Genomic DNA, 12,578 nt, shown 5'->3' with positions numbered 1-12,578 from the left:
AAAATCGATTGAAATGTATTTGATGCATAAATATATAGATTTTGATCGATTAAAATTACGATTCATTCAATTTCATAGAAAATTCAAATCACAGAATAAAAATATGAAAAAGCCGGTGAATTTGTTGAAGGAAAAAAAGATTTGACGTTTTTACACACATACATACAGTGTCATTGGGTTGAATATGAATATTAGCCATTGCCGCGCCTGTCAAATCCATACACATGCATGGTTTTGGTAATTCGTATGCTCTTTGCTCATCATGTTTCGCATAAGAAATTTAAAAAATAAATCCCTTCATTCAATAAATTTCATTCGAAAATGTTCACATCAGCCGAGCTATTCAATAACTGAAAAAAACGCCGAAAAAATCGTATCCATAAATCTGGGCAATGAGTAAGTAATGTGATGAAATTTGTGTTTTTTTTTTTTGGTTATGTTTAAATTATGATAAATAGATGCGGTTTATTTTCATAAATTAGTAAAAATATCAAATTATCAACGGGAAAATATGCTCGGTTTGCCAATGGAACGGGCGTTTGTGAAGTGGGAAAGACATCGATGATGGTTACGGCTGTTTCAAAGGATACACCAAATAATTCCTCATCAAATTTTATGCCATTGACTGTTGATTTTCGCCAAAAATATGCGGCCGCCGGACGAATTCCAACAAATTTTTTGCGACGAGAATTGGGTGTTTCAGAACGTGAAATTCTTTCATCACGTTTAATTGATCGTTCGGTTCGGCCATTATTTCCAGCCCATTTTAATTGTGAAACTCAACTTGTGTGTAATATGCTTGCATTAGATTCTGTTTATATTCCCGATGTGCTTAGCATAAATGCAGCATCGTTTGCATTGGCAATCAGTGACATTCCATGGAATGGGCCAGTCGGTGCAGTTCGATTAGGTTTAATTGACGAAAAAGTGATTGTAAATCCATCACGTTTCGAACTACAATCGTCCGCTTTGGATTTAGTTCTAACAGGCACATTAGATAAATTAATAGTTATGATTGAAGGAAAGGCGAATTCAATTCCAATACCATTTATTTTGAAAGCAATCAATACTGGCAGCAAAGCATGTCACACTATCTGCGCAGCAATTGATGAATTTCAAAAGAAATATGGTAAAAAAAAACGTGAAGTTAAAATACCCACACCAATTGATTCGGAAATCGTTGATGCCATTCGATCCATGTGTGAAATGCGACTGAATGAAGTTTTTCAAAATTCTTCACATGATAAGATGAGTCGAGATCAGGCCATCAAGGGAATACGTGACGATGTTGTTAATCGTGTATGGTCAAGTTATTCAAGCGTTGACCCTGCCATTATTACCGATGAATTTAATAAAATTGTGAAGAGTATTTTTCGTGAGCTTATTTTTCTGAATAAACGATGCGATGGACGTGAATTAGATGAACTGCGTCCTATTTCGTGCGAAGTAAATCTACATGAACCATTGCATGGATCGGCTTTATTTCAACGTGGTCAAACTCAAGTTATGGCCACCGTTTCATTAGATTCCACTGATAGCTCTATGAAATTGGACACATTGTCTTCATTAAATACGTAAGTGAATATAATTAAATTGTCATTTTTATTGAAAAATTCAAATTGATTTGGTTGCATTTTCTTTCTTTCGTTTCATCAAAAGTGGCGTAAAATCGAAAAACTTCTTTCTTCACTATGAGTTTCCACCATATGCGACGGGCGAAGTGGGCAAAGTTGGTACAGTTGGAAGACGTGAAATTGGCCATGGTGCACTTGCTGAAAAAGGCTTACTGCCAATCGTTCCGAACAATTCACCGTTTGCAATGCGCTTAACAGCAGAAGTATTAGAATCAAACGGTAGAATATATTCGATATGTGAAAATAACTTTATTATTAATTTAATTGAATGATTCTTCTAATTCAATTATAGGTTCCAGTTCAATGGCAACCGTGTGTGCAGGTACAATGGCATTGATGGATGCGGGCGTTCCAATATCATCACCAGCAGCTGGAGTTGCCATGGGCTTAGTAACCAAATATAATCCTGAAAATCCGACTGAACTTACCGACTATCGCATTCTAACCGATATTTTAGTAAGAAATTTTCTTTTGATTTTTTCAATGGCCATCATCAGAAATAAAAAAAATATCACTATTTAATTTACGCTTAGGGAATTGAAGATTACTTGGGCGATATGGATATGAAAGTAGCAGCAACAAAAGAAGGTTTAACAGCGATACAGGCCGACATTAAAACGCATGGTGTACCAAGATTAATTATAACGAAAGCTATAGAACAATCAATAAAGGCAAAGAATAAAATATTACATATTATGCAAAACTGCATAAGTGCGCCGCGAAGTTCGCGAAAAGAATGTTGGCCAGTGACAAAAGAATTGAAAATCGATCCAAATCAGCGCAGTCAACTGATTGGACCGGGTGGTATGAATTTGAAAAAAATCTTCCTCGAAACTGGTGTTCATTTATCAGAAACCGAACCAAATACATACAATATTTTTGCACCGTCGCCGATGTCGTTAAACGAAGCAGAGGAAATGATAAAAGAGCAATTAACGTCAAAGAATAAACCAAATTTTGAATTTGGTGGAATTTATGCAGCAAAAATTGTAGAAATGAAGGAAAATGGTGTGATGGTCAAAATGTACGATGAAATGAACCCAACATTTATCCATGTAGCTCAACTGGATAGTAGACGTGTAAGTGTTCAACAACAAAACTCTTCTTTCACTTACATACAAAACATATATAGGCCTTTGTTGGTCTCTGTATTTTTCGACTTATGAACGCTAACATTCGTTTTATGGTTTTTGTTTTCTAATTTCTTCATTCAATTAGGTTGCAAATCCGGAAGCATTGGGATTCGAAGTAGGTCATGAAATCAAAGTGAAATATTTTGGCAATGATCCTGTTTCTGGATATATGCGATTATCGAGGAAAATGATTACGACTACTTCCATCACCTGTTAATAGATCTTAAAAAGTAAACGGATGTACGATTCATTTTTATTTTGATTTAGAATATAATAAAAAAAACACGATTAAAAATCAAATGCACATGTGTTTTCAGTTTCACAAATGTCATTCCGGTCGTTGATGAACTTGGTTATTTCTCGATCGTTGCTGGGTTTTATCGATTTGAAGTAACCTTGAGTTTAATAACATTGCTGAATAATAATTCAAAACTATGTTTGACAATTCTATGCTATTTTGTATTTTTTCTACCACTTTTTCGCAGTCGGGTTTCATTCGATTCAGCTACAAACTGTACGCTTATGTTGTCAATCACATTTAAAACCATATGTCGACATGCACTTGATGACATGTATTCCATTTGAAAACCAAACGAAACATGTGCCATTAAAACGTACAAAAATCGAAGCTCCACACATTTAACAATGATACAAACGTTAAATTGTTCGTCTTGTATTGATTATGTTTGTATTGTGGTGTTCATGGATTCATAGCGATTTCGTCGAATTCAAAAAAACTAAGATCAATAGCGCACAACAATTCTAGTGTTGGGCCTCTATGAGTTTCATGTTATAATAATTCAAATAGAATACAATGTGTTACATATTATTTTGGTTACATGAACGATTCGTCAAGTGAACGTACAACCCGCGATATCATCCATGAATGTTTGGCCGTTGCTTAAATACCGAAACCGACCACAAACTTCACATTGCTCCAAGTTGAAATAATGTTGTTGTTATCGCTGCTCCTCCGTTCGGTTTCTGTTGCTGCTGCTGCTACTGCTACTGATGTTGTTGTTATTGTTCGTTGCTCCTACTATTCTAACTCATCTCGACAGTATGTGGAAGAGATTGCGCGCGCAAACCAAACCAATCCACACACGATACATACTACTCTCCATCGTAATGTGCATGGCTATCCGTTTGTTCCGTTGAAACAAGCAGGGTATTTGAACTTTACGGAATCATTTCTTTCAATTTATATGCAAACATTTTGATTTCACTCTCAGTCTAGTTCAACAATCGGTATGACGCGACTGTAATATGTCTGCTGCTCTAACGGTTGTTCATCATTGGTATCACACATATTTGATAAACTTTGAATTTCCCATTTCCATAAGCATTTTTTTATTATTCAAAACCAAATCAAATTTAAAAGCAACCAACTAATGCAAAATAAAGACCTGTTTTTTTCATACGCTAAACAAGAATTTTTCAATATATTCTTTTCTATATAAAAAAAATCAATAAATTTTAACAAATAACAGTAATATAAATAATAATAACTAACTGAGTAAAAATAAAATAAAATTCAAAGTTCACACAGAAAAGTCAGCGAAAAAAGAATAATTGAAACGAGAAAAATCGTTTTAGTTGGAATAATTCAATGGTTTTTCTGAAAATAACGATCGCTTGAACATCAAAATGGTTGAGATGAATAACGATGTGAAAACGATGGGCATTCCAATAAATATGCAGCGAGTTTTTAATCCACTAATCGAAGCGGCAACACTTCGATTGTCAGACTCACAAATAGGAAATTTTAATGTAGCTATCGAAGATTTGAATGTAAGTTATGCTCATTGGCTTTATTGTATTCTATCACGATCGGTGGATATTTTTTTATTTCTCTTCAATTATTTCATATCTTATACATATATTGACGAGATGTTTCATTTTGTTTCAAATATATTCTCATTGATGTCATTTATCTATTTATTTATTTATTTTTTATTTTATCTGAACCAACTGCAGGAAACCAGTCAATCATCTGATAATGGATCGTATGTAACGAATCGAGAGTTTGAGCTTCTGTATCGTCATTCTGTGACATTAACGGCCGTTTACTGTGTGGCTTATGTGATAGTTTTTATTGTTGGTTTAATCGGGAATAGTTTTGTTATAGCGGTTGTCTTGCGATCGCCACGAATGCGAACCGTTACCAATTATTTTATAGTGAATCTAGCTGTTGCTGATATTTTGGTCATAGTATTCTGTTTGCCGGCCACACTGATGAGCAACATTTTTGTCCGTAAGTATTTTTATTTTTATTTTTTTTTCTTCTTCTTCTGCGCCCTTTATCAATTGGCAATGGAATAATGAAAAAATTAAAAATCACATGAAATTATCAGTTCATAATTTTATTTTCTCTCTCAAATATTGAAACGAGTGCATTTTCAAAATTATAATAATGTTATTTAAGCAGGAGGCATTTCTTAAAAAATTATATAATTTGCAATATAAACGCGATCAAAGGTGGAAAAAAAGAAAAAAAAACATGAATAGCAAAAGATGAAAAAAGAATATACATAAAATAAGATTGTAAAAAGGCGAATAAAGGGTCAACCAAAACATAGGAGCAAATTTTTTTTTTTGCTGTAACTATCTATTCGGTGTATTGTCTTATCGAACAAATTACAAATGATGCATATATAACGGTATATTGGAAATAATAGTATTAACGGTTGTACACCATTGCCATGGTATGTAAACAAATGGAAACGACAATGTCGGAAAAATTATTCAGACAAATACACAGGAAACATACAACAAAATCCAAGATGTATGCTTTCCGTGGAAGGACAAGTGATGGAAGGCGAACGTGCGAACGTGAAAGCAAGATAGAATGAGAAAATCACATATACAAGCATGCACATATACTCGTTCGCGATTAGTCTCGACGAGAGACATATGGATAGACAGGGCTCAGCCACTTCAGTGTTAAATGTAATGGGGTAAGAGAGAAATACAATCAAAACACGGTCTTATTAGTCTGTGCAGCCAACGAGAGTGAGCCGAGTGCATGTAATGCATTCTTGATGCACAAACACCCCAAAGCATACACTATTTCTCTTACTCTTGTTTATCGTTCTCGTTTACTCTCTCGTAACTCCCCAAAAATACAGGTGAACGCTACGAATGAATGCCATAACACGAAAAAAAACTATACTATATGTAAAATATCAGAAAACACTCTGCCGCGTATCATTTTGTGTACTATAAAAGAGGCCTTATGTATTACATTTCAAACGAAAAACTGTATATACACAACATTCAAACGCAAACACTGATATAAAATAGGAATACAGCTATAGTCATTTCAATAGCACACTCTATGTGAAGCATGATGTATGTTTGTGTGTGTGATTTTCACGAATGTAGTCGTATAAATAACACATGATGGAAAGCAGCAATTGTGTAGGAAAAAAGTAGGTCGCCAGTGTGTGCCGATGACCTACCGTAGAATGTTTTTCTCATGGCTTTTCACGCAGGTATATTATGCATTTTGTGGCTGCTATTGCTTCTGTCGCTGCCACTACTGCCGAGTCTCTCTTTGTGTAAGAGGGAAAACTATAAAAAGTGCTCGTCAAATATATACAATTTCTTTCTCATTCTATCGTATCAATACTATTTATTATATTATGCCATTCGAAACGCCGTGAAATATCGTCGTTATTTTTGTTGTTGTGGTTTTTCTTCTTAGTTGGATAGTAATTTAGAAATGTCTTATCTCTGGAATCTTGCGATTTGGCATGCGAATGTGAATATTTTATTTGAATATGCACCAAACGGAAAAATATATAGGTAAACGCTATCTTTACCACAAAATAGAAAAAAGTTACCAACAACACGATGTACAAAAATATTGTGGTCGAATTTGTTTATTTTGGAGTCAACGAAAACATCTCGTCGTTATACCAAATATGTTGTGTGTGTATCTGTATGTTTGAAGCTGAATGCTCAACATTTGGAACATGCTCATGTACGGAAATACAACGTCTTGATTTCCTTTTCCAATCAAATTCGAAAAACAAACGAGCAACAGACTTGCAATTGGATGTTTGCACATAATCACTTTTGCATTGAAATGCAATTTTGCTGAAGCTTTTACAATAAAAACGACAATTCACAAAGGAAGTCGAAAAAAATATTTATAATAAATAATGTAATGGGGTCGACACAGCAATTGAATATAGGAACATTCCAAATGATTGAAGATAATTCATTGAATATTTATTTCAAGTTTTATTAACATTTATTGAAGGCAATACAGAAAGGAAATATCATGTGATTATTCGAAAATTCGAACGGTTAATGAGTTCGCTGCATGCAGGAACAAAGGAACAATTTGTAATGCAAATTCACCCATAACCAGGCACAAATTCACGGTCATATTTGGACCCGAATTTGTGTGTGGTTTTCACAGTTGCCATAGCATAACATTCAGGTGTGAATACACGAAAAAGGAAAAGAAGAACGACAATCATTAGTATCAATTGAATTGTATATGATTTTTTTTTATTAAAAACTTTACTCACCTATGAGCTCCTTCCCTCCATACGTTATTATGAACACAAATTGTGTCAAGCCTAGCTACGCTAACTAATCGTTATAATATTTGTTTTATCCAATAATTTATGGATTCAATGCTGCTGCTTGTCACTTGACATTGTTTGCATTCGGTGGACTTCTCAGCGAATCAGGCACTAGTACGCAAAGCATCCGACAAAGTCCTATGTAATTTGAAGCAAAAACTTTAAACAATGAATTAGCGACTAAGTCCGGTAGTCCAGCAATTGTCTTCGCTTTCGATGCCTTTTGTGTTCACTGGAAATCATTCTTGGCAATTCACGCATGTTTTTGATGTCCCCCATTCATCTTCCATTTTCACCACTGAATGGCCAAGTTTCTTGACGCTCACCAAAAATTTCCGCGATCCTAGACATCTTTTTAGTCTCTTCAAACCAAATGGCCGATTGGATGGCATCTCCGATGCAGCAAAAAAAATCATTGACGGCATGTTGTTGGACTCTGTTTACCAGAAGTTTGAGTTTACCAGAAGAATCGCGTGTTTGGTATTGTGATGTTTTTCTCCAAAATTCAAATTGATGAAAAATAATGAATTTAATCCGCACCAATCGAAAAATGCCAGGAAGATGTTAGTTGCATTTCGAAAATTCAAAATACTAATTCTACATGCATATAATCTCCGTTCCGTTTGACACGAAAATGACCACCAGAATGGGCCAAAACGTTACATTTTTCAACGTTTGAATGTAATAAAAATATTACAAATGAGTTCGCTAGCATTAAATGCATCTGGTACAAATAAAATAAGCGAAACTAAAAGATTTATTGATTTGTTTTTTTTCCTCTCTCGATATTGTTGGTTTTGCGTTGTGTTTACGTGTAATATGTGTGCAATGTGAAATAAAATGGATTAGTTTATATTTTCGTTCGTATCGATAATAAATCAATGTAACAAAACGATTTTGTACACGAACAGTAGAATGTGTGGTGGTCGATCCGTACTGTTGGTTTGGTTTATGCGTTGCACATATATTGCTCCATTGGAGAAGAAGAAGAAGCAAAACACATACATTCAATTCACAATTTCGTTTTCAAAAGTTAGACACGGTAGCATACAAACAATTGGACAACATGATCAAATATATATTTATGCTGTGCTTTATCAAGCCAGACAATCTTCATTGGAGCAAGATGGCAACAAGACAAGATACACACCATCAGTGTAATATCTAGGGACATAGAAAAACTGCCAGTTGTTTACTTGCATTGATGTGAACAAGATACGACAAAATCGTCTATATTATTTAAATTGAATATAGTTTGCCTCGTTATATATCCATCGAGAATATGCACAAATCGACACACACAAACAAAAAATTTTAATTGAAAACGACGATTGCAAGGCTGATCAGTTTGTTTGATTGGATGGTCAGCTACTTCAATTATATTCCTACCGAAAAAATGCATAATATATAGCAAAACAGTCGCAACAACGATAGCTATTTACCTGGCTGCAATTGCTGTATTCCCATTCGGTTGTGAAGTTTAAGCTTGGATATACCTTTGTGTCCCTTTTGATTTGCTTTCTCTTCCATCGTCCTGCTTCGTTGAAGTAGTTTCATTTCGTTGTGAATTTACACTCACAGTTGTGCGAGTGCACCCCATTATATTGCACATTCGGTGCAAAATAGTGCTAAATGCAAAAATATTGTATATAAATATAAGAATCTGTACAATACTACGAATGGTGATGATAGCAGACAGTGAGGAACAGATTATAGCTGGATGAGGGGAGAGAAAGGGAGCGCACGTAAAATTGCAGAGAAGTTGTAACGGCGGGCCGCAACACCAAGGAAGGAAACAAGGAGAAAATATAGATCGATGACCTATTTTCAAGTGGTGTGTGCACACACTATTGAATTCGGCTACACACGGAAACGAGACGAAGTACACACAGTTCATATATTTACGATTTTCGTGTGTGTCGTGCAGTTTTCAGTATTTGTATACAGTATATAGAAGCGAATGCGAGCAATAAGAAAATGCAAAAGGTATATAAGGTACACATTTTTCGATGCGAGTCCTGTGTGCTTGAGTCAGCAACGTGTGATTATAAGCTTAGATTGTACCCCATTGCACAAACCGTACCATATTTATCTCTCTCTCACACACTCACTCATACTGTGCTTGTTTACTTTGCCGTGCAACTTCCAAAATATATGTAGTAATACACAGAGCCTGCTAAAATGTTCAAATCGGCTACTAAAACTTTTCTCTTGCTATGCTCTATGTTTACTTGCAGTACACACACACAATGTGTAACAAAGTTTCATTTTTTCTTGATTTCATTTAACGGGCTTTTTGTCTTCCATTTAAAAAGTATATGAACATGGTTAGGAACTCACAAAAGCTTTTCTAACCCCATTACTACACCGAAAATTGGACACTAAAATGGTTTTATAAAGCTTTTTTTTTTCGATGTGAAAAGAAATTGTTATTTTCATTCAGACATTATAGTAAGATATTTTCAGCCAGATGAATCAGTTCAGCCAGATATCGTCAGGCGCTGAAATTGAGTGAAAACTATAGAAGTGATTGCTATGGTTATAATTGAACTCACATTGCCACAATCATTATAACAATCACTTTTATTTTTTTCACTCCATTTCAGCGCTTGTCTGTTTTCATTAAATAAATCTATTCAATAGATATTCATTAAATGATAACAATCAATCTTATCGAAAAAGAAAATGACAACAACAATTGAACGAAAACTAAAATGGAATGATTTAACTTTATTTGTGTTTCTTCTGTCATTTGAAGTATTTCATGGCTCATGTCGAAAGGAGGAAAACCTCATTTGTTTGACAGCATTTTTCGCAGATTTATTGATTACAACGTTGATTAATCAGCTTTTAGTTTTCATTCCGTGTTAACAAACTGATTTTCCGTTCAATTCGCCAAGTGGATGAAATAAGTGTCACAATGTTGTTGTCACAATGAATCTTTTATTCTACGGGCGAGCTAAAATACATTTTTCTACCAATATAGCCTTCTCGAAATGTTGTTGTTTTGATTTTGTTCATTCATTTTCACCAAATATATTCAAAATGGATTGGCATAAGCTGTTGGCATTTGATGTTAATGTGTGAGTAGATGATCCACATTGAATGCGATGAAAATGTGGTGTGTTGGTGTATGTGTATGTGTACGATTTTCCAAAGTGCATATTGCATTCACATACAAAACAGAAGTGGAGTGTATGTATGTGTTATGTGCTGTGTTGCATATATTTTGTTGAACTTTTTTATTTTGGAGGCGATTTGAGTGCTGCAGTTGCATTTAAAATATGTGTATTGTCAAAAATCGTGTCAAGTTTACCCATATTCATGATTACATAGGCAGCTTGAATGTGAGGTTAGCAAGCACTGCTAAATAATGTTTCTCGAATATATTTCATTTCCATGGTATTTGAATAGAAAATATACAGTTAAGTTTGGATTGTCAATGCTAGCAAAAATCGAAACTTTGAAAATATACATCGATTCGACTCGTAATTGAAATGTATAAGTGAATTTTTCTCGCTTTCAATTCAATTTTCATCCATCTTAAGTGAATTTGCAAATACTTTGCAAATATAAGATTTCATTTCCCGGTACAAATCGTCGATTCTACGATTTTCTATTATTACTATAGCTGATACTACCATTACAACAGCTATTACTACGATCTTTCTCTCTCTCCCATCTCTCTCTCTCTCTCTCTCTCTCGGACGATTATTTACTCATTTCATGTTTTCTGTGTCACATCTCGATTAAGGGTCAAGGATAGTTCCCGAAGGAAAACACAATGCGATTTTCAATGTCCCGAAGCTTATAAACGATTTTACTCTGGATCGCGTGCGCAAGTATTCGTTCGTTCACTTGCTCGTACAACAAGCAAACCTCATAGTATATTATGTATTTTGTCATTTTCACATGCACCATTACTCTATATTTGTTCTCTACCTTTGTACTTCCTCGAAATACTGAGACACAACAGTCAGTGAGACTCCCAGTTAGTGTAACAAAATTACAATATTAATTTTCAATTAATTTTCGAGTTAAAATGGTGATTGGTTATGCTTAAGGCTGCTGATTATTTTGAACTGCTTGCTGTCGATTTTTTCGCGAAATTTTTTCGAATTTGCTAGGGTTTTTCCCGAAAAAAGAGAAGACCTTTTTTTTTAGCTCATCAATTGGCCTTTTTGTTGCGCATTTCATATTTCGTGAGCCAGTGGTACTTTTTACTAGATGTTTTCATGTTGACCTGAAATTAAAATGTAAAAAAAATCAATTGAACATTTTGTTTGTTTGCTTCATTCACGTAACATATCACTCTCGATTTTTTAACAATGTAAAAGAAAAATTGAATACTTACTTCTTTGCGAGTACTGATGGTTCTTCGAACTGTCGCGTTCCATGTCTTCAAACCCGGATCAATTCCCAGTTCATAAACAAACGTTCCATCTAAGTGTCGCTTTCTCACAATGTCATCATCCAGCAACCGTTGAAGATGTTGTTTTGACAATTTATACAATACCGATACTGATTCACCGTTGCTTACAATAGTATAATAAAACTCTTTGTTTTCCTTCAATATTCGATTGATTTTGTCAAAATCGAATATTTGGTTTCAGAAGTGTTCTTTGTTTTCGCGATAGAACTTTTCGGTAGCTTGTTACCTTCGACTTTTGGAAGGAGTTTCTCTTCCAGTGCCTTTCGCTGATAATCTGGCAATTCTTTGCGCCAAAACTCTGATCTTTGTTGACATGATACTTTTCTTTTCGATGGTATGACAATATCGTGGTACTCCGGCCGAACAATTGTTGTGAGGCGCATTTTTATCGCTAATAAGCCATTGTCATTGAAGTTTTCGTCCTCGGCCTCCTCCTCTTGTTGCTTTTTTGTTTAATATTTATATCGTTTCTTTTTCGACTGTGCAGCCGATGTTTCACCAGTTGTCGACATTTTGAACTGCAATGAAATAAAATCAACACGCACAATTTAAAACACTGAAAAAATCACAAATATGTATTTTGTACTGTGTAATTTGTAAATGAATTGAATCAATGGAAAGCACATAAAAAGGAGATAGAATTGACACTTGATCTCACCTGATTGATCACGACTGAAGTGATATTCAAAAGTGATATTCAAAATCGAAAAAGAACTCTCTCGAATGCACACATGGCCTGGAAATGCCTATGTAATTTACATATAAACGAGTGAGACTCAAA

At 34.6% G+C, this 12,578-nt stretch overlaps 2 protein-coding genes across 2 annotated transcripts in view; both read left to right on the top strand.

Moving 5' to 3' along the window:
* Positions 1–195: 195 nt before the first annotated feature.
* Positions 196–3,067, top strand: LOC116337839 (polyribonucleotide nucleotidyltransferase 1, mitochondrial). The gene is made up of 6 exons (XM_031762765.1): positions 196–396; positions 483–1,574; positions 1,660–1,853; positions 1,927–2,090; positions 2,168–2,713; positions 2,853–3,067. The coding sequence occupies exons 1-6, from the start codon at positions 263–265 to the stop codon at positions 2,982–2,984; spliced, it is 2,262 nt and encodes a 753-aa protein (XP_031618625.1). The 5' UTR covers positions 196–262; the 3' UTR covers positions 2,985–3,067.
* A 1,282-nt stretch (positions 3,068–4,349) lies between these two features.
* Positions 4,350–12,578, top strand: part of LOC116337840 (neuropeptide SIFamide receptor-like) — a 38,006-nt gene continuing 29,777 nt past the window's right edge. Inside the window, exons 1-2 of the mRNA XM_031762766.1 lie at positions 4,350–4,558; positions 4,745–5,021. Of these exons, the coding sequence (XP_031618626.1) occupies positions 4,415–4,558; positions 4,745–5,021 (421 nt within the window). The 5' untranslated portion in view covers positions 4,350–4,414. The remainder of the gene's footprint in view (positions 4,559–4,744; positions 5,022–12,578) is intronic.

Source organism: Contarinia nasturtii, unplaced genomic scaffold, assembly GCF_009176525.2.
Source record: "Contarinia nasturtii isolate CC-2019 unplaced genomic scaffold, AAFC_CNas_1.1 Cnas_scaffold_285, whole genome shotgun sequence".
NCBI lineage: Eukaryota > Metazoa > Arthropoda > Insecta > Diptera > Cecidomyiidae > Contarinia > Contarinia nasturtii.
This window is presented reverse-complemented; position numbering and strand designations above follow the sequence as displayed.